General features: G+C 43.7%; 1 protein-coding gene across 1 annotated transcript in view; it reads left to right on the top strand.

Annotated features, from left to right (window-relative positions):
* LOC147718128 (uncharacterized) overlaps positions 1–20,369 on the top strand; it is a 176,130-nt gene that overhangs the window by 18,962 nt on the left and 136,799 nt on the right. Inside the window, exon 2 of the mRNA XM_086919249.1 lies at positions 18,535–18,654. Within this exon, the coding sequence (XP_086775375.1) occupies positions 18,535–18,654 (120 nt within the window). The remainder of the gene's footprint in view (positions 1–18,534; positions 18,655–20,369) is intronic.

Raw genomic sequence — 20,369 nt, forward strand, 5'->3', positions numbered from 1 at the left:
AATTTACTGAGCCAACATTCATCCAGCTGTCTCAGAGCCGTGGATCAGTGGATGGCTTTCAGCCATCTCAAATTGAATGCTTCAAAAAACTGAAATACTCACGTGTGGTGATTAGTAACATTACAACCCTCTTGCTGCATAGCCTGATGAACTGGGATCACTGCCTAAAGTATCAAAGGAAGTAAGAAATCTCGTAATGTCCATGGACACAAGCTGTCAATGAATGCCCAAGTGGATAAAATAGCAAGATCAAGCTTTGCTACTATAAAAACGCTGCAACAAATTTTCCCTCATTTGGTATTTCCACACAAGGTCCAAGCTACCATCTCCCTTGTTCTATTCAAACTCGATTACGCCAATAGCCTCTACCACGGATCACCTTTAACAACCATGAAAAGACTACAACGGATTCAGATCTCGGCTGTCAGACTATTCTTGCATATCAAACTGTGAGACCACATCTCCCCTGCCTTGAAAGCCCTGCATTGGTTACCGGTTGCCAGACGAACCACGTTCAAGCTGCTTTGTATCATCCACAAAGCAATACATGGAATAGGACCACTCTTCATCAGGAATAAAATCACCAAACACATTCAACAAAGGAAACTCCCCTCTAAAGGAGCATCTCGTCTCAAAATCCCACCATACAAGAAATAAACATGGGTGGCACATCCTTCTCTGTTCAAGCAGCCAAACTATGGATCTCTTTACCCCCCAACATAAGGTTCACCGAAAACCACCTTATCTTCAGAAAACTACTCAAGATTTGGCTCTTCCCCACATAAGAACCATACGCAAACAGAAATATACAGTATATCCCTCTGTATATAAGCATTTGTTTTCACTATAGATATGTACCTATCTTTGTGTATTACTTCATATAAACATGTAAAATAATATTATGTTAAGAGAAAAAATATTAATAAATAAATAAAGAAATCATCTTTGGTCTACATGTACATACTTCCATTGTGCATCTATGTACCTTCCGTGTACTTGGATCTGTGTGTCTTTTACTTTTCTCCTGAAAAAGCATATCCAATGCACTACCCTATTTCTCATCCTGTGCCTCTATCAATATCTTTCATCTACATATACTTCCTTCCTTTATGTATCTATATACTTTCAATGTACTTATGGATCTATATATTTATCACTTTCCTCTAATTTAGCATTTCCAATACACTACCATATTTCTCAGCCTATACTTCGCTCAATATATCTTCTAGCCCAACCGTCTGACTCATCTCAAACTTCTCTCTACTACTCCTTCCAATGCACTACAATATCTCTCATCCTATACATCTATCAATATATAGTCTACATCCACTCTCTCATTTACCCCAAACCCCGACCACTACTATGATCGCCAAAATAACCCTTTCCCGACTCTCTCCTACTCTACCCCTCCTTGCATCATCAGACACCTATTTTACCATACCGATCCCCTAAAACAAACCTTTCTAAACTCTTCCCTCTGACTCCTCCCCTCCAAAACTCCTTTTTACTCATCCAAAATCCTCCTCCTTCTGCTAAGACCTAAAAAAAACCTTCACTCTTTTATCCCTCCGCTATCCTTTTCAATCAAAATTAACAGACTAACAAGTTCACTTCTCAAATTCCATATTCAACTATACAAATATACTACCCAAATAACTGAAGAACATATCCACTACTCAAATTACTTCATATTTATACTATACTAGTTTTCAACACTAATCCTTCATGGGTTCTGGAGTGGCATGCTACTCTCCAGAAAAGCGCTTCAACACCCATCAGGGGTAACAAGTGCTATATGAATGCAAATATTTATTCCCCTTTTATCCCTCCGCTCTCCTTCTCACTCCAAGTAACTGACTAATATCCACCACTGAAATTACCTCATATTTCACCATATTAATTCACCACTAATCCTTTATAGGCTTCCTGAATAGCGTGCGTCAACAAGCGCTATATAAATACAAACCTTTGTCCTCCTCTATCCTTCTGCTTTCATTCCAAATCCAAATAACTGACTAAACTATCCACCTCTTAAAATGTACTTGCGTGTTTCACTCTACTAATGCAACACTAATCCTTCTTCTCTATACTTGCGCTTTGATGCCTCATATGCAATTACAATACTTTTACAATACAGTTACAATACATCTGTGTGAATAAGAATGTTTAGCACATTCAGTGGAGTGTTCCATCAGGAGCAGTGCAGGGTCATGCACACCCCACTTTACAATGTTGGCCCATGGAGGGCCAGCCAGGGTCATTCAGGGAATGACAAGTCCAAAAGAAGTGGAAGAGTTCAGTCCATAGTCTGATTGCTGTGTCAATAGTGATCAAACAGGATATGGAAGTCAATGATGAGGTCCAAGGTGAGTATCGCAGAGTTCATCGGGGGACAGTGGAAGGTGATGATGCAGAGGGCAGAACCAAGCAGAAACAGGCCATATAGTGGAGATGAATGCTACTGTGTCCTTCTTACCAAGAAGGCAAGTTCATCCGCATCTTCTCCACTGCTGTTTCATGTGCCTTACGTATGGGTGGTGCTGGCGTCTCTCCAGCACTGTGTGGCAGTGTCACCTCAGGGGCGGAGTTGGAATGCCTGCCGCAATGTGTGGTAGTGACACCTCCGGGGCCAGAGATGTGGATGTAGTGGTAACCGCAGCATGCATCAGTGCCAGGCCTTGTGGCAGCAATGCCATGAGGATGGTCCTGAGGTAATTGAGGAACCCAGCTACCCGTTGCTGGTGTGCAGCCATGGCAGCCGCTCTTTCTGCCTACATCCGCTCCATGGTCTCCATTATCCTCCGCTTCTGTCCCAACTCCTGTGTGACATCGCTGGAGCCACTCTGACTGGAAAGTTGTTCTATTCTCTGAGTCAGGACTCCAGCGATGTCAGTCATGGTCCATTGGAGAGCATGGAGCGGACTGTGGGTGTCAGTTAGGGACTATGAGTCATCCCTGATGGGACTTAGACACCCATGTATGGCAACTAACACACAGCATTGGAAGGCCATATGTTCTTTTTGGGGGTCCTGGGAGGCAGCTGTGGTGGTGGGTGCTGCCTGCTGTGTTGTCTGTGCAGGGGGTGGGGTCTCATTGTAGCAGCTGGCCTGCCCAGCTCCTGGAGCGTGCTGCAGAGGCTCTTCACGGTCAGTTGGAGGGTGTCGGAGTCGCAACTGTGGTGGTCCTCTTCGTCATCAGAGAAGAGAGGGTTGGGCTGCTCTGCAGAAGGTGATGATTCTCCCTCTGTAGTGTGAAGGGGAAATGCAGTTTAACATTTTGTTCACATTTATGTTGTCGCATTGTACATGTTTTCATACAGACTTCATGACTGTGTACATTGTGGCTGTTTGGGAGGAGCTGCCTATTTGTGGGGGTCAGTGGACATTTTGACAACATAAAGAATGGGTGTTTTACTTTTACATTGTCAAATCACATTTCCCAGCCATGCCAAATGTGATTGGCCAGTGTCTACACACAAGCGTCACCAGTTGTTTCCTGTGTTCTGTTCTGGACATGTTGCGGTTTGTAGCACATTGTTGTCAGTGTTGATGTGCTCTGCATGTTATGTGTGTGTGCTGCATTTTGGGGGAGTTGCCTCTGCAGCTCTGATTTTGCTGTCCCTTCTCTATTTCATGCAATGTGCCTTTAACTTCTGTGCTTATGCAGTACTGAGATGTTGCATACTTGGGTACATTGGTCTCTTGGTGGCAGTTGGGGGCTGGGGCATGGTTTGTCCGCAGATGTGCCCAGCTCTATTGTACATGTGTGCCATTGTGCCCATCTCCCCCCGCCCCCCCAGTCCCTAGTCATTACTCACCCTGATGCTGTTGTGTCCGGTCGTGTTCCCCAACTCCTGCAACCGTCTCCCCACTGATGACTGTGGACAAAATTTCCTCCATCTCATCCAGCTACTCCTGTGGCTCTGGACATTCACCTCCAGTCTTTATAGCTGCCTTCCGGTTGTTGGCGAGTTTTAGCTTGGTTTGCGCTTGACATCATTCCAGAGCCTCTTGACCTCTTCCATTATCCTCTTCAGCACTCCCACTGCATTCACCTTGTCCATGATGGACTGCCATAGTCCATTTTTGGTTGCCAGTGGAGGTGATAAACAGTAGTTGATGGTGTTCTACCACCTTCGTTATCAGGATCCTGTTTTCCTGCTGACTGAACCACTTCTTCCTACTCTTCTTCTCCTTGGCCTTCCCTGACCCCGAAGTCCCTGACTGGTCCTCCATGGGGCTTGTGGGGTTCTGGTTGTCCTCCATACTTGTTCCGGCAACATCCATTGTACATCCCTGTTGTTTGGCACTTGTTTCTCTGTTTTTTTTTCTACTTTTATGATGATTTTTCCCTCCTGACATATGTGAATTGCAGGCCTGTTGCTGGTTTTCGCAGATTTTTGTATCGCGATTGGCATCATCGCAGTATTTTTTGCGTTTGTGTTTTGCATTTTTGTGGCATTGCGTTGGTTTTAATGCCGTAATTTGATGCGTTATTGTGAGACTATCGCATGGTACAGCCGTGTTGTGAATAATTAGTTAACATGGCATAATTTTCTGCGATAGACTGCGATGTGGAAAGTTGCGTTACGTTAATTTTTCTATGGTTATCACACGTTCTTGAGAATATGCCCCAAAGTGACTTAGATTTTACAGGCCAAAGTGAATATTATCTTTCAGGATTTCATCCTCAATCTTAATACTTCTTCTGCCAATGTGCTTATTTTACCTTCCACTTTTGCAGAAACTGAGGAACACAATATTGGTACTGATCAAAGGCAAGATAAATCGGCTACAGAGCCCAACATTAGTGAGGACGCCTGGATAGCCCACTTCAAACCCCTGTATTCCACTTCTGTCAATGGGTCCTCGGGCATTGGCGGGGGACGCCAACCGGAACCAACGGCGATATCAGGGCCCCAAATACAACTTGGTAAAGTAACCCTTGCACTGGAGAAAATAGCTCCTAATAAAGCACCAGGGCTTGACAGAATACCCGGAGATCTCTTTCATAGTGAAGTTACTATCTGGACCCCTTATATGACCCAGCTTTTTAATGCTATAATGGAGGGTATGATTATGCCTCCAACATGGGCTGGTGCTGAAATTATACCTATTTGCAAAAAGGGATCCCCTCTTTTGCCCCTGAACTACCATCCCATTAGCCTCCTGGATGTGAAGCAAAAAATATTTGCCTGTGTTTTACTGGAGCGACTACATAGCTGGATGGAGGAATTTAACATCTTAACACCCCTCCAAGCAGGCTTTAGAGCACGGGTCTCGACAGTCGATCAGATTTTCTGATTACAAATGATTCACTGGACGATCGTGAGTATCGAGGGTGGTACTCTGTACCTTATCTTTGTAGATCTGTAATCTGCATTCGACTTGGTCCCCAGGGAGAAGCTGTGGTTGATTCTCTTAGAGATGGGGGTACCGTAATATTTCAGCCATATGTTTGCTCGTTTGCATGAGGGTAATTATGCACAAAATAGATACGGCAAATATGGCAATTTAACTTCTCCCATCCCAGTAGAACGAGGTGTTCGTCAGGGATGTGTTCTCGCCCCAACCCTTTTTTCCCTTTTTGTTAACGGTCTTATAGATCATCTGAATAAGGGCTCCAATATTGATGTCCCCAAGCTTGCAGAGCGCAGTGTACCTGCCCTGATGTTTGCAGACAACACATTATTACTCGCAAAGTCCCCTATGGGCATCCAGAGGACTCTGGAAAATTTTGATGCCTTCTGAAAACATCGGGGCTTGGAGATTAATCTCCAAAAGACCAAATTTATGGTATTTAATGGGGGCAAAAGTTCACGTAATAACCCGACCCTGAAGGGTCAACTCCTGGAAAGAGTTGTAGTGTTTGATTACCCTGGTATTACTCTGACAGAGAAAATGGATTGGGGAGCGCAGACCAGCAAGGCTAACTTGAAATTAACCCAGGTTTCGGGAGGCATCCAAAAATTCTTTAAAAAAGCAACACAAAAGCAGGTTCTTCCGCCTATGGAAGCCTATAGGGCACAGGCAAGAAGAGCTGAGCTATATGGTGCCGAAATCTGGGGGCATTGTGCGCCATTAACTCTAGAACGTACAGAGAATGCATTCATTAGACAGCTCTTTAGCCTCCCAATAAGTACACCCCTAATTCCATTGAGAATGGATCTGGGAATTAGGTCCATTTATGAGGAAGCTGCACTAAGACCGTTAACCTTCTGGAGACGCTTATGGAGTTAGCCCCGTATTGAGAGGAATTAACTGAGATACTGGGGCTGAACGGGGGCGAGTAAGATACCCTGGTTGAGACATTTAAAGTAGCTTTGTGTGGAACTGGGATGGGTGGATTTGTGGGGGGAGCCTCGAATTGTGTCACAATCCATTACTAGGAAGGCCCCGGTTGAGGCTTACAGGGAACATCGGCTGTCCAATCTGATGAGTAACGGTTCAACTGGTTGGCTGACTAATGCTTTTCTTACAGTTAAAAGTACTTATTGGGCCGAGACCATTTTATTTATTTATTTATTTATTTATTTATTTATTGTGACTTATATAGCGCCCTATAACCCAGGGGTCTCTAAGCGCTTTGTTAGGATCAGCTGGACAATAAAAGATGCATCAGAATTACATTTAAAGGCCACCCCACGCTTGCTGGAAAAGCACAGTTTTTAGTTGTTTGCGGAAAGGCATTAGTTTCTTTTCATTGCGGAGTTTCAACGGTAATTTATTCCACATAGCTGGCAGAGTATGTGAGAAAGCGCGTCCACCCACAGTAGTCAGTCTACAGCGTGGCTGAACCAGATAAATAGAGTCAGCAGATCTAAGCGCCCTCCCTGGTTTGTAAAGGGACAGACGAGATTTCAGATAGGTGGGTGCTCTGCCATGAAGCGCCTTGTGTACAATGCAGAGCCCCTTGAACATTAATCTCTGCCTCACTGGCAACCAATGGAGTTCCCGCAGGAGGGGGGATGCCTGGGTACTCCTTGGTTTCTTGAAGATGAGCCTAGCAGCATCATTCATTACCGTCTGCATTCTATTTAAGAGACCCTGTGGGAGTCCTATATACAATGAATTGCCATAATCCAGCCTGGATAGTAATCAACCAGCGTTGGCCAAAAAAATAGTTTTTACAATTTAGAAAGGGGTGCCTCCCGCTTCCTTCGTTTGTTAAAAACTGGGGGGACCATGATGCGATTGAATGCCCTGCCTGTGGTGAAGTAGAGGAAACGGAGGTGCACGTTTTCTTCCTCTGCCACTCTTACAGGACACCTAGGCGACGCTGGTTAGTACAAGTATGTAAGAATATGGGCACAAGACACTCAAATGAGGCTTTTACAATACTCAACACTGAGTTGCACTCCCCAATTGTCTATGCAGTCTCCCATTACTTATTTTCCATGTGGTGCATAAGAAGGAAGTTTTTGGAGCCCGGTCCCTTACGGTTGAACCCAGTATATGGTCCTTCCCCTTTTTTAGAAACAAAATAAGATTTATTAATTATGTCCCATGATTGAACAAATTTAATTGTAATTTTATTAACAATGAAGCCTTAGCTTCTGCTTTAATAGGTTATTTTATTATATGTGTGTGGGTCTCTAGTATGGTTTTGTTCTAACAATTGCACAAATTATTTGCACAAGCACTTTATGGCCATTGCTTATGTGTACGGTAATTGAATGGAAGAACTTTATTAATGTTTTTACCAAGTTTTTATCCAAGTTTTTATGTTCTGTGGACATTTATATGCTTTTATGGTCAATGTACCGAAATAAAGCTTTTCAAATGGAAATGGTACTGATCAAAATATTTTTGACAAGTTCACCCTTCTCTCCATCGGCAAAGTTGTCAAACCCTTTGAAATCTACAAAGTCTGGGGCTCCTTCTGACCCCGGTCCTCCCCATTTTTACATGAAGTCTTGTGTGCAGTGTTTGCCTCTCTTATGCAATTACTAGATACAATGTTGAATGTCGGATAAGTACCACCTCTCTGAAAAAAGCCTCGATACTCCCTCTGATAAAAAAAAACCTTGTTAGTCCCTTAGGATGGGAAAAGTAACTGGTGTATCCCACCTCCCCTTACCAGCTACGATTCTGAAGAAGGGATATGAATGAGGAAATCCAATCTTTTTCAGACTCAAATCTTATTTTTGAATCCATGCAGTATGATTTCAGTGGTAGCCACCGAGGAAATTAGAAGGGTGGTTGACAAGCGGGGGGAAAGTGGGCCACTCATGTCTTATGAAACAGCTTGAGACAATTGGCTTCAGGGATGTAGCACCAGCTCTGCTTATTTCTTTTTTGTGTTATAGGGAGCAGGTGGTGGCTCTTGGAGACTTTGTCTCTGATCCATTCTCCCTTCCATGTGGGGTGCTTTTGCGATAATCTCCTACACAGATGACACACAAGTGGTGGTGTTGATATCTTCTGAAGTCTAGGAGGTGGCTAAACATTTTTTTGTATCTGCATGGCTCAAATTGTGAGCTGGATGCAGAGAAACTCTTTGAAATTAATCTCAGATAAAACAGAGGTATTACTTTTTGGAAGCTACTCCACCTTTTGGAACTCTTCGCGGTGGCTGTCTGATCTTGGTTATCTTCCCACCCCAGTTCAAAGGTCAAAGATTTGGGAGTCATATTTGACGACTAAACGATGTTTCTCAGACCAAATAAATCAAACCACCTCCTCTTGTTTCTTTTTGCGTGTCATTCTAAAGAAAATCTTTCCTTTTATTCCTTCTGAACTACTGAAGATGGTTATCACGACACTCGTCATCACAAGGATTGAATACTGTAATGCATTATATACAGGCACCCATAAGTGTCTGGTGAAAAAAGTTCCATCTTTCCAAAATGCAGCAGTCAGGCCACTGCTTTTTTTTCTGTGTTTCTGGTTCTTCTCGCAGAGCCTTCACTGGCCATCAGTAAGTGAAAGGAATAATTTTAAAGCAACTATGGGGCATATTACCAAGACAATTATCGCTGCTTTAGCGGCCATTTTCCACTGAAAAGTGGCGATAATTCTATCCCAGTATTAACAAGGACACGCTAACAGGTTTTAGCGTGTGTCATCTTGTGTTAGTACCCGTTTCACTAAGCCTTGCATCTCATCGCTAATGAGATGCAAAGTAGGCGTATCTTCCTGTAACACAATGACAAAAGGTCGCAAAACAGGGCAACACGTTATTTACAACATGGTCCCGGAACCACGAATCCATGATGAAAGCAGCGCTAATTGCGGTTTTCCCAGGATCCTTAACGCCTGGTCAAAACTTTACTAAGACATGTTTTGAATGGGAGGTGGATTGTTTGGTCACGTCCACACTCCCCCATTTATCAAGCTTTTCATTAGCGTGTGAAATTATTGCTTGATTTCACATGCTAATGATGAATATCGCTGTCTATCTCAGGTTTGTACATCGCCTGTGAACAAGGCATTGTAAATACACCGCTAACACGGCGATGTAAACCAGCGATAGGCGCCGATATTCAAAATCGCGCTAAGCGTGAATTGTGATGTTTAAAGCGAAGCGTTGGTAATAGCCCCCTATGTCTGGTGCATAAAGCTCTTCATCTGACATGACCTGAAGGTTTTCAACAAATCTTCCATTGTCAGCCACCTGGCCATATGCTTACATCAAGCTCTGTTGAACTGGTGGTCATCCTCAGAGTGAATAAAGCAAGATGGGTGGTAGGGGCCTTTCTTTGTGTGCTAGCAAAATTTGGAAGCCTCTGTCATTAAATTTAAGATCTCAATCCCATCTGTTGCAGTTTAGAAAATGTTTAAAACCTGGCTTTTTCCTCAGACGTATAAATACAACTTTTATCTCAGGTTAGACGTTGGTGACTTCTTTTTGAACGCTACCGCCAAGACGTGCTCAGGTTATTGCACATTATATACGTTTTGTTTACATTACAATTCTACTCTCTCACTGTGATGGTAATGCCTTATGATTGGATAACAAAAGGCAGTGAAGATAACCTTTGGAGGACAAAGTGTTAAGGGATGAGGATAAACACACTTGGATTCAGAAGGCAGGCACTCAGGCGCTTACAGGTTTTGGAAGTGGTGGAGTGGAGTCATAAACCATGGAAAAGTTATTTGTTGATGCTGGCAGCTTTTATTTCCAAGAGAGAAGGGTCAGACAGGACTCTCTCCATCCAATTTACTATGTTGTATTCTCGCTGATAAGGTCTGTTTATTGAAACAAGAAAAGAAAAATGATCAATAGGCATTTCAGCGGTTCATATGCTCAATAGACTTGAAAATGTCGTGATGGAATATCCAAGGATGTAAAGCCACATTTAAATGGGAGAAGGGTAGTGTTATATCCTACTTACTACTATAACATGTACTCTAGCCCTGCTGCCTCTAGCTGCTCAGCCAGAGTGGGAGTTGGTCTTATAATGTTGGTGTGCCTGTGATGCCTGGAATGCCTGGGTGTCTGAGTGGGATGAATGTGGCAGTTCGAGATGGGCTGAGCAGCTAGGGAGGCTGCTCCTGGTGGGGCTGGTACCACACTAGGCTGGTTGGAATCAGGACAGATGTAACCTGAACTGAAGACTTAATAAAGCAGACCTAAATATACATCCTGGCTCCTGGAGTCTTTCTACATAGGACACAACATCATTTTGGGGACGGGCAGACTTGAAACCTAGAGACTCTTGGAACAGCAAGGAAACAAAGAAACTAAGGAACTACAAGAGAAACCAAGAGATCCTATGAGCAAGTACAACTATAAAGAAGGTATTTCCAGGCAAGCCAGTGCCAGCCCCACCAGTGTACTTTCTATGGACAGTCCCAACGAGCAGTGTCACCACCAACTGACACTACAGCCTGGAAATACTACAGCAACAGTGAGTTGGAGGAGTAGTTCAACTGCAACTGTATTGGTGTTCCAGCCACAAAAGGATTACAGTGAGTTGGAGGAGTAGTTCAACTACAACCGCATTGGTGTTCCAGCCACAAAGGACTACAGTAAGTTGGAGGAGTAGTCACACTACAGCCACGTCTGGTGTTCCAGGCACGTTGTTAGCTTCAAAAAAGTTTGGTGAGTTGGATGGGTGGCTTCTCTACAGTCAGGTGTTGGTGTTCCAGCCACATCACGCTACTAAGTCTATAATGTCTTTAATAAAAAGACACAATTTGGGATTCTTTGTCATAGAGCGGTAAGAACATACAGTGTGCTGTGGATGGACGTATGGAGAATTTGTGGTGCAAAATTAACTGTTACAGTGATTTAAAGAAAGCTTCCACAGCTATCTTCAAAGACCAAAGTGACTTGGGTAAATAAATCTGCCACTGCTATCTTCTAAGACCATAGCGACTGAGGTAATGAAACCTTTTGTTACACTTGTTATGTGTTTTCCTCAAGAAATCACAAATGCCTGCGTGCAGTGTCTGCACAGAAGGAATATTTGGAACTCCCCAATTATTGTTTGTGGCATGTTGTAAGTTCAACCTCGTGAGTATTGCATTGGACATATATTATTGCCAACGTGTGTTCGTCCAGATGGTCACATAGGAGGTGTAGGTTGTGATATTTGCTGACATGAGAACCTGCATGACTGGACTGTTTGTGCAAAAGGCTGTTTTTACATGCTTGCATGGCGTATTGATATATTTTTAAAGCATATATGAAGATTTTTTGGCACACGTGGTCCTCGTGATTTCATCAGTCATGTTATTGCGCACTTCTAAATTGGTGCAGGCAGTTTACTTGAATTTCAAATTCAAAACTATGCACGCGCTTTAGCACGCGCTCTATGTAGCGTGCGTGCATTTACCTGTATCAAGACGTGTCCAGTGTTCAGCGATCCTCTGTGATGACGATTCATTTTCATGGGAGGTTATGCTGCTTGGGGACGTTGTGCAGCATTAACATGCCTGGAGCCTTCCTGCTGGACATTTCCAACGCGTAGCCATCTTGTGGTTGGCGGCGCTTTTGTCATTCTTTAGTATGGTGCAGTGTTGCTGACCTCAAAGCTTCTTCCTGCCAACCACGGTCTTCGCGTTGCTCCTCAATAAAGTTTTCTGCAAAACAACATGTGAGCTGGGGACAATGCGATGTCTTGGTGACAATAACATCATCTGGCTTCTTTTAGATCCTCCGTTTCATGGATGCTGGAGGTCTTGTACATTGTCTATAGTTAACATAGTGGTGTGCCTGCTTGCCACATATCACAACCAATATTCCTGCTACGAGTTTTCTTTTTTTCTTGCCACCAGATATTCTTTTTCTTTTCAGTGATTTCTTTGACAGTGACTTCTACATCCACATCTTGACAGTGTTTGTCACGTGTACTGTTTTTTTTGACTAGCTGACTGTGTACTAATCTGCATTAACTGTTTTGTTAGATCATTCTGCACACTAGGACGTGCTTCATTTACTTCACCTGCAGTGTGGTCTATATCTTGGTTACTCAGCTTGTGTGTTCGTGTGCATTAACCTTTGTACCCTACTACCCTAGGGAAGTTCTTTATTTCAGGAACAACTTGGGTGAGAGGTCGCTCACTGGCATGCCACATGTGGGCTTTCTAGTGTCCCTATTGTATGGTGTTAAAATGCTTTTGTATATTCATTAATTAGAGTTTAAAGTGTTTCTTGTACAGCATTTTTAAAGTTGTGATGCCACAGGTTTACACTTATTTGAGGATGTGTTTTCTTGTTTACTATGGGTGGTTATCACATTGTTTCCTTTCAGGGGGGATGGTTATGGTCTAACTCTCTTATTACTTTTGACAGTTTGGTAGTTCTACTTGGGGGTATGTAACCTCTATAAGGGGTTTGGGACATGGGATAGTTCCCATACATATGTACCTAGGTAAACTCCTATGCGGGTTGGATGTGGGTTTTAACCCCTTTAACAGTTGTGCAGTACAATAGTACATACCTTTATGGTTGGTTCTATGGGTGACGACCCATTTGTTTCCCTTACTCTTGGGATTGAAGTTGCAGGGTATTCTACCTTTAGCACTATTCAATTTTATGCTTTTGGGCATTAGTATTGTGGGGTCTTTTACCCTTTTGCGCTATAGTGCTTTTTGTCACTGTGTATTATTCTATATGATATGAACTGTATTTCTTCTAATTTTATGCCATAGCTTACGCTTCAAAATGTTTTAATCTCTTTTTAAGGGTGATGGGGGATTTTGCTATTCAATTGTATTTTCCATCCTTTCTTTAACTAATGGTTCTTTCTCTTGTGATGTTTTGTTTTCATTGTTGCATCATAGAGATTTGTACTATTATTGATTTTTCTTGTTTTTGTGGTTTGATATTCTTTGATGCTTTGTCCATTTGCTGCATCTTTGAGATTCATTATATTATTCTACTTGGGCTTAGTTCTCTTGTTTCCTTTTTGCTTTTGTTTAAAGAAAAAGGGATAATGTTATATCCTACTTACTAGTATAGCATGTACTCTAGCCCTGCTGCCTCTAGCTGCTCTGCCATAGTGTGTCTTGGTAATAGAATGTTGGTGTGCCTGTGAAGCGTAGAATGCCCGGGTGTCTGAGTGGGATGAATGTAGCAGTTAGAGATGGGCTGAGCAGCTAGGTAGGCTGCTCCAGGTGGGACTGGTACCACACAAGGCTGGCTGGAATCAGGACAGATGTAACCTGAACTGGAGATTAATAAAGCAGACCTAAATACACATCCTGGCTCCTGGTGTCTTTCTACAAAGGATACAACAGGTAGCCTGTGTTTTTTGTCAAAAAAATTAAAGTTTATTCTGTAGGCTTCAGGATATGAGAAAGAGATGCCACATGATATCCTTCTTGAGCTAGAATTTGTTTCTGGATTAGGAGAACAAGGGGCAAATTCAGATATTAACGGAAAGGGTGCTCCATCGTATCAGCGACCTGATTTGGAGGCGGAGATACCAAAAGTATGTTGAGAGCAGATCCCACTCTGGTTCCATCGCTGAAGCAACTTGGAGGAAACTGCGGACCGTTTTAGCCAATGCATGTCCTGCGTAGACCAATGGATGAGTGCGAACTGCCTAAAGCTCAAAGAAGGAAAAACAGAGGTTCTTCTGCTGGGCTCTGACACATCATATTGGTCGCAGAACTGGTGGCCTCCCAGTATTGGAGTCCCCCCTGTCCCAGTTAATAAGGTGAGGAATTTGGGTATCATATTTAATGAAAAACTAACTTTCCATCATCAGATTAATATGGTTTCATCTTTGGTCTTCCTGATGCTTAATACAATCAGGAAAGTTCACACTTTTATCCCCCCAACAGCAGTAAAAACACTGGTGACCGTTCTAGCCTTGGCCCGGCTCGAGTACGGAAATGCATTGTATGCAGGCCTTCAAAAACAGCATTTGCTCAAATTCCAGTGGGCACAGAACGCTGCCGCCAGGCTGCTGTTGGGCATACCCAAATTCCAGTCTATTTCCCAAGGCTTAAGAACACTTCACTGGCTCCCAGTAAAAAAAGAGGATAGATTTGAAATCCCTGTGCTTAGCTTAAAAAGCCATACACGGGACCGGTCCCTTGTTCCTGAAACAACACTTCACCTGGTACCACCCTGCTAGAAACTTAAGATCATCACAGAGCAAACTCCTCCAAACCCCCAAATTCAAAGCTCGATGGGGAGGTAGAAGCTTTGTTCTGGGCAAAGTGAAACTATGGAGTTCACTCCAGATAGACATCAAAAACAGCCCTACGTTACTCTCCTTTAAAAAATCATTAAAATCCTGTCTGTTTTCCAACTAAAATAACTGTTTCTGTTATTTTCGGCAAACCTCTCCGCACAGCACCTAGACGCCTTCGGACATTCATGCACTATATACATTTTACCATCAAAATCAAAATAAACTTTGGAAGGTGTTAAGCAAGAGATGTGGCAGGCCTAGCAGCAGAAAGTTTATAAACTTAGGAAGGTGCTAAGGAAGGGCAGTGGAATGCCCAGCTGTCAGACGTTTAGAAACTTAGTAAAGTGTTAAGCAAGAGGAGTGGAACGCTTAGCAGTCAGATGCTTAGAAACCTAGGAATGTGTTGAGAAAGAGGGGTGGAATGCAAAGGAGTAGGACGTTTAGAAATTTCTGAATTTTTTAAGCAAGAGAAGTGGAATGCTTAGCAGAAGGATGTTTAGATATTTAGGAATGTGTTAAGCAAGAGTAGTGGAATGCCCAGTAGTAGGACGTTTAGAAATTTAGGAATTTGTTAAGCAAGAGGAGTGGAATGCCCAGCAGTAGGACATTTAGAAATTCAGGATTGTGTTAAACAAGAAGATTGGAATGCCCAGCAGTACGACGTTTAGAAACCTAGGAAGGTGTCCAGCTAAAACTAAAAACAAGGGGGTTATTCGTAATTGTAAATTACCTGTGAGTAATTTACAGGTGTAATTTTTTCTAACACTTTTGAGTGACTACTTTCTGATATTCACAAAAGCGTACAGCTACTCAAAAATGTAGACTCACACTTATCCACCCCATGAAAATGGGGAGGTGCCAAATTTACGAGAATAAATATTTACCCAAAAAAAACAAATCAATAGTAAGCCCAGAATGCGGTCCACTTGTATTGCAACACCTTCCTATAGGAAGTAATGGAGGAAAGTACTTAATATAAGACCCTTTAGTAAATAATGTTAAATTATACTAAAGTATTCAAAATATAAATAAATATAATTCAATGTTAAAAATATATAAAATTTGTACGCAATTTTTATTTTAAAAAGTTAATATAGCACTTTAAGTGGAAATCTATTTTCTAATTCAATCTAATGTAAATGTATTTAAATATACTCAAATTAATAAAAAACTATTAAACATTTTATTATTGTTCAATCATTTATGTTTATTTTGACATTTAATCAAGATTTCAAATAAAATTGACATTAATACTTAACATAACAACAATTTTAACAACTTATCGTAGTTTAATAAAATTTGTAATTTTTTCCTTACAGTTCCTGTCATATTGGCTAGCAGGGCACAAGTTTTTGGAAATAGGCTGCACACCAGCTCAGATTGCTCACAGTCGGCTTCATGGGTTGATATGTCCCGGAGTGATTACCCTGCAACCCTGTGTGTTCCTACCTCAGGTGGCACTGAGGTATACTGTGCAACCCTGGGCAAAGTACTATGCTACGCTCGCGTAGTTTGCTCTACTTTGCACTATGCGAATTGAGCGTAGCACAGTGCAAACATGCGTAGCGTAGAGATAATTTTTTGCTTGCTCGCGGTCCTCAACATCAAGTTGGCGACCGCCAGCGAGCAAAATAACATCCCAGCGAGACTTTTTCATCGTTCGCGATCAGCAACATCAAGTTGCTGATCGCAAGCGTAGAAAATAAACCTCCTGGTGAGATTCTCAATGCGGGGAGGTCAGGTTTCTCATTGTGAGTGGTCGCGTATGCTTGCAACCGCTTGCAATGAGAAACTACCAGTCCGTGTTGAGTATGCTGCCGCTTGAGTAGAAATCTACTTGAGCGGCTGAAAACGACTGCTTGCACTGTGCAAGGTGCGTATTGCACTGATTACACAGTGCGGACAAGCATCCGGCACTGTGCAATCAGTGCAAACAGCATTTTGCACAGTGCCCTATGGAGTTCACGTAGCTACGCTTAGCTTGCGTAGTGCAAAGTGCACTTTGCGTAGCTACATGTAGCGCTACTACGCGAACTACACCCAGGGTTAATACTGTGCCCACAGTACTGTATGAATGAAATGTTCCTTTATGTGACTTCCTACATTCTCTGCTACACTCACAATGTGCTGGTTGAGCCCATGGGAGCGGGAGAGAGTTGTGAAGGTGGGATTGCTGTTTCAAGATGGTACACTGTTATTACATGCAGATTTTGTGCACAAGGACGGGCTCACTGGGACAATATTTCTGGCACACGCTGCCATACTACTATACATACAACATTATGGGCTCCTGGTGAGCCTGAACCCAGCACACATGAATTGCTGCACCACATTCCATGGGGAATGGGCGACACCCTATTTGTTGGCTACATCAGCGGCTGCGGGTACTGATTCCTCTAAAACAGACTTTGGAAATTAACCTTATTTGGAAAATCCAGGACAAAAACTAGGCATGTACACTAGAATATCCAAAACTAGTATCCTGCAATTCCAGATTTAAATTCACCCAGTTTTTTATTTTACACAGGGCTTATTTACCTTCACATAAACTCGCTAAGCTGTTCCCCATCACTTCCTCCGGCTGCCCTGGATGTAAGGCCCTAGAGGCCAATCTTTTACATATGTTATGGCTTTGTCCCTGTCTATGCCAATATTGGGTGGGGTCGCAGGGGCCCTATTGGATGTCACAGGAATGGATCAATGGTGTGCTCATGCGCAGTGTCTCCTGGCCTCCATCCCAGCCATGGGGTTCCAATGTGGCACTGCTATTTGCAGATCTGGCCTTATTTCTGGCAAAAAGACTACGCAAAACTGGAAATCCTCCATAGCCTGAGCTTAGATACATGTCGGAATGAAGTGGCCCACTGGGGGCAAGTGATGCTCTTTATCAGGAGGAGTATCATGGCCTCCATAAAAAGGCCATCTCCCTGGAGTAACTGCTCATTTAGAGTGGTTTGCAGTGCAGGATATGGCACCAGACAAAGTCACCTCAACCACTTGTTTGTATCACTCCTGACACACATGTTACACCGTAGGCTTACCCCAGTGTACCCTGAAAGCCTATTGACAATGCTGGGACAGATTAAAATACAAGTGTGGTGCCGCGGATGGCTCCCTACTCCTCATAATTGTTCATATGTATTATTCACCTCAACTCTCTCTTGCATGCAATTCTGACTTCTGTTTCCCCTCACTGTGTCTATACACACCTGGATTTCCTGGAATATGTGACATGGTTATAGGATTTGAGATGTGGGGGGCGTAGCATTTATTTTTATTCCGTTTGTACTGTCACAATATATCCTGTGACATCAGTCCAATTTCGCATAGTTGAGGATCATCCTTGGTTTTTTAACTATTCATCCACTGTCAAATTTCAATGTCTTGTGACCATGACTTAAGAAATGCAATAAACTTTGTTTTAAAAAAAAGTTAGACCAAGAGTTTCAGGTACAAGGTAAATACTTTTCCTAATATGAGAAAAGGTTGCCTTTTACAGAAAGGTAGAAACAGGATACCTGAATTATATTAGTTTAAAATTGAAATTTTTTAAAACCAGTTAATAGCATGCAAGATTGAGCCAGATATGCTAATGTACTGTTAGAGTTAAAGGTCAGTTATGAGAGGAGAGGATAAGAGTAGGTAGTTATCTGTGTGGAGTCGCTTTTAAAAGAGGCCGATTGTACTGAGTGCATGTCTATTATAGCCTGGATGTATTATGGTCTAGAAAAATCCATATTGGATGTGCGAAGTTAGCATTAAATGATTAATGCATAATGATAGCCTCCAGTGTTGTATTGAAATGGTGAACACACGTGGATAAATCTGTTAACATTCTAGAGTTGTATTGAGTTCAAAGGTGGTCAATAAACATGGTTTATGGAGAGTAAGGTCTGACCACACCTGGCGATGCTTCTAACAAGCTCCTACTCCGTTTACAGCCCAGTCTTTGAGTTGCTACTCATGCAGCAATGGCCTCCATGATGCTGCCTGTAAGACCGCCATCAACTGCTCCTCTGACCTGGATTCCTACTGTGAGAAAGTAGAGGACCATTATTTTGGTAAGGAAGAGCTTACATTGGTGCATATACTGTCTTTCACCGTGATCATGATGACCATCATTGTTTTAAAGTGAGAGAAGGTGAACATGATAAATATAAGACGCGTTAATGAAAAACATATGTATCAGTGAAAAGCAGATTGCAAGCAATGAGTATTACAAAAATTGCACTAGAATTTTCTGGAAACCAGTTTTGAATTTTTAGTTCAATATACTTTACCTAAAGTAACTCTAGGGCTACTTACATAACAAGTATGTCCTTTTTCCAACTAGTTGTTAAAGGATGTCCTTCCAGAGATCCCTGTCCACTTTTCCCATGCAGGGAGTGGTACAGAGAGCACAGCAGGGTACAAAGTGCACAGCAGGCAGCAGTGCAGTGAGCCTCATAAGAAAGAAGTGCAGAGGCACCAAAGGGAGCGTTGCAGAGAGCACAGCAGGGAGCAGTGCAGAGAGTACAGCAGGGAGCAGTGTCTGGGCACCACAGGGAGCGGTTCAGAAAGCACAGCAGGGAGCAGTGCAGAGAGCACTGCAGGGAGCTGTGTCTGGGCACCACGAGGAGCGGTGCAGAGAGCACTGCAGGGAACGGTGTAGAGAGCACAGCAGGGAGCAGTGTCAGGGCACCACAGAAAGCGGTGCAGAAAGCACAGCAGGGAGCGGTGCAGAGAGCACAGCAGAGAGCGGCGTAGAGAGCACAGCATGGAGTGATACAGAGAGCACAGCAGGGAGCAGTGCAGAGAGTAAATCAGGGAACAATGCTGAGAGCATAGCAAGGAGCGGTGCTAGGAGCACAGAAGGGACAAGTGCAGTGAGCCCCATAAGGAAGCGGTGCATGGGCACTACAGGGAACGGTGCAGAGAACAAAGTAGGGTGGGGTGCAGAGAGCACAGCAGGGAGCGGTGCAGAGAGCATAGTGGGTAGCAGTGCAGTGAGCTCCATGAGGAAGCAGCGCATTGGCGCCACAGGGAGTGGAGTACGGTGCAGAGAGTACAGTGGAGTACGGTGCAGAGCAGATCTAGGAGCGGTACAGAGAGCACAGCAGGGAGCAGTGTCTGGGCACCACAGCGAGCGGTGCAGAAAGCACAGCAGGGAGCGGTGCAGAGAGCACAGCAGGGAGCGGTGTCTGGGCACCACAAGGAGCGGTACAGAGAGCACTGCAGGGAGCGGTGTAGAGAGCACAGCAGGGAGTGATATTGAGCCCCGTAAGGAAGCGGTGCATGGGCACTACAGGGAGCGGTGCAGAGAGCATAGCAGGGATCCGTACAGAGAGCACAGCCGGCAGCGGTGCAGTGAGCTCCATGAGGAAGCAGCGCATGGGCGCCACAGGGAGCAGTTCAGAGACTACAGTGGAGTACGGTGCAGAGAGCACAGCAGGGAGCGGTACAGAGAGCACCGCAGGGAGCGGTGCAGAGAGCACAGCAGGGAGCAGTGCTAAGCGCACAGAAAGGAGTAGTGCTAAGAGCACAGCAGGGAGCAGTGCAGTGAGCCTCATAAGGAAGCAGTGTTGTGGCATCACAGGTAGTGGTGCAGAGAGCACAGCAGGGAGGAGTGCTAAGAGCACAGCAGGGAGCAGTGCAGTGAGCCTCATAAGAAAGCAGTGCTGGGGCATCACAGGGAGCAGGGCAGACAGCACAGCAGGGAGCGGTGTAGAGAGCACAACAAGGAGCGGTGCAGAGAGTACAGCAGGGACCTGTGCAGTGAGCATAGCAGGGAGCAGTG

The sequence above is a fragment of the Lissotriton vulgaris genome, chromosome 4_2, assembly GCF_964263255.1.
Source record: "Lissotriton vulgaris chromosome 4_2, aLisVul1.2, whole genome shotgun sequence".
Lineage (NCBI taxonomy): Eukaryota > Metazoa > Chordata > Amphibia > Caudata > Salamandridae > Lissotriton > Lissotriton vulgaris.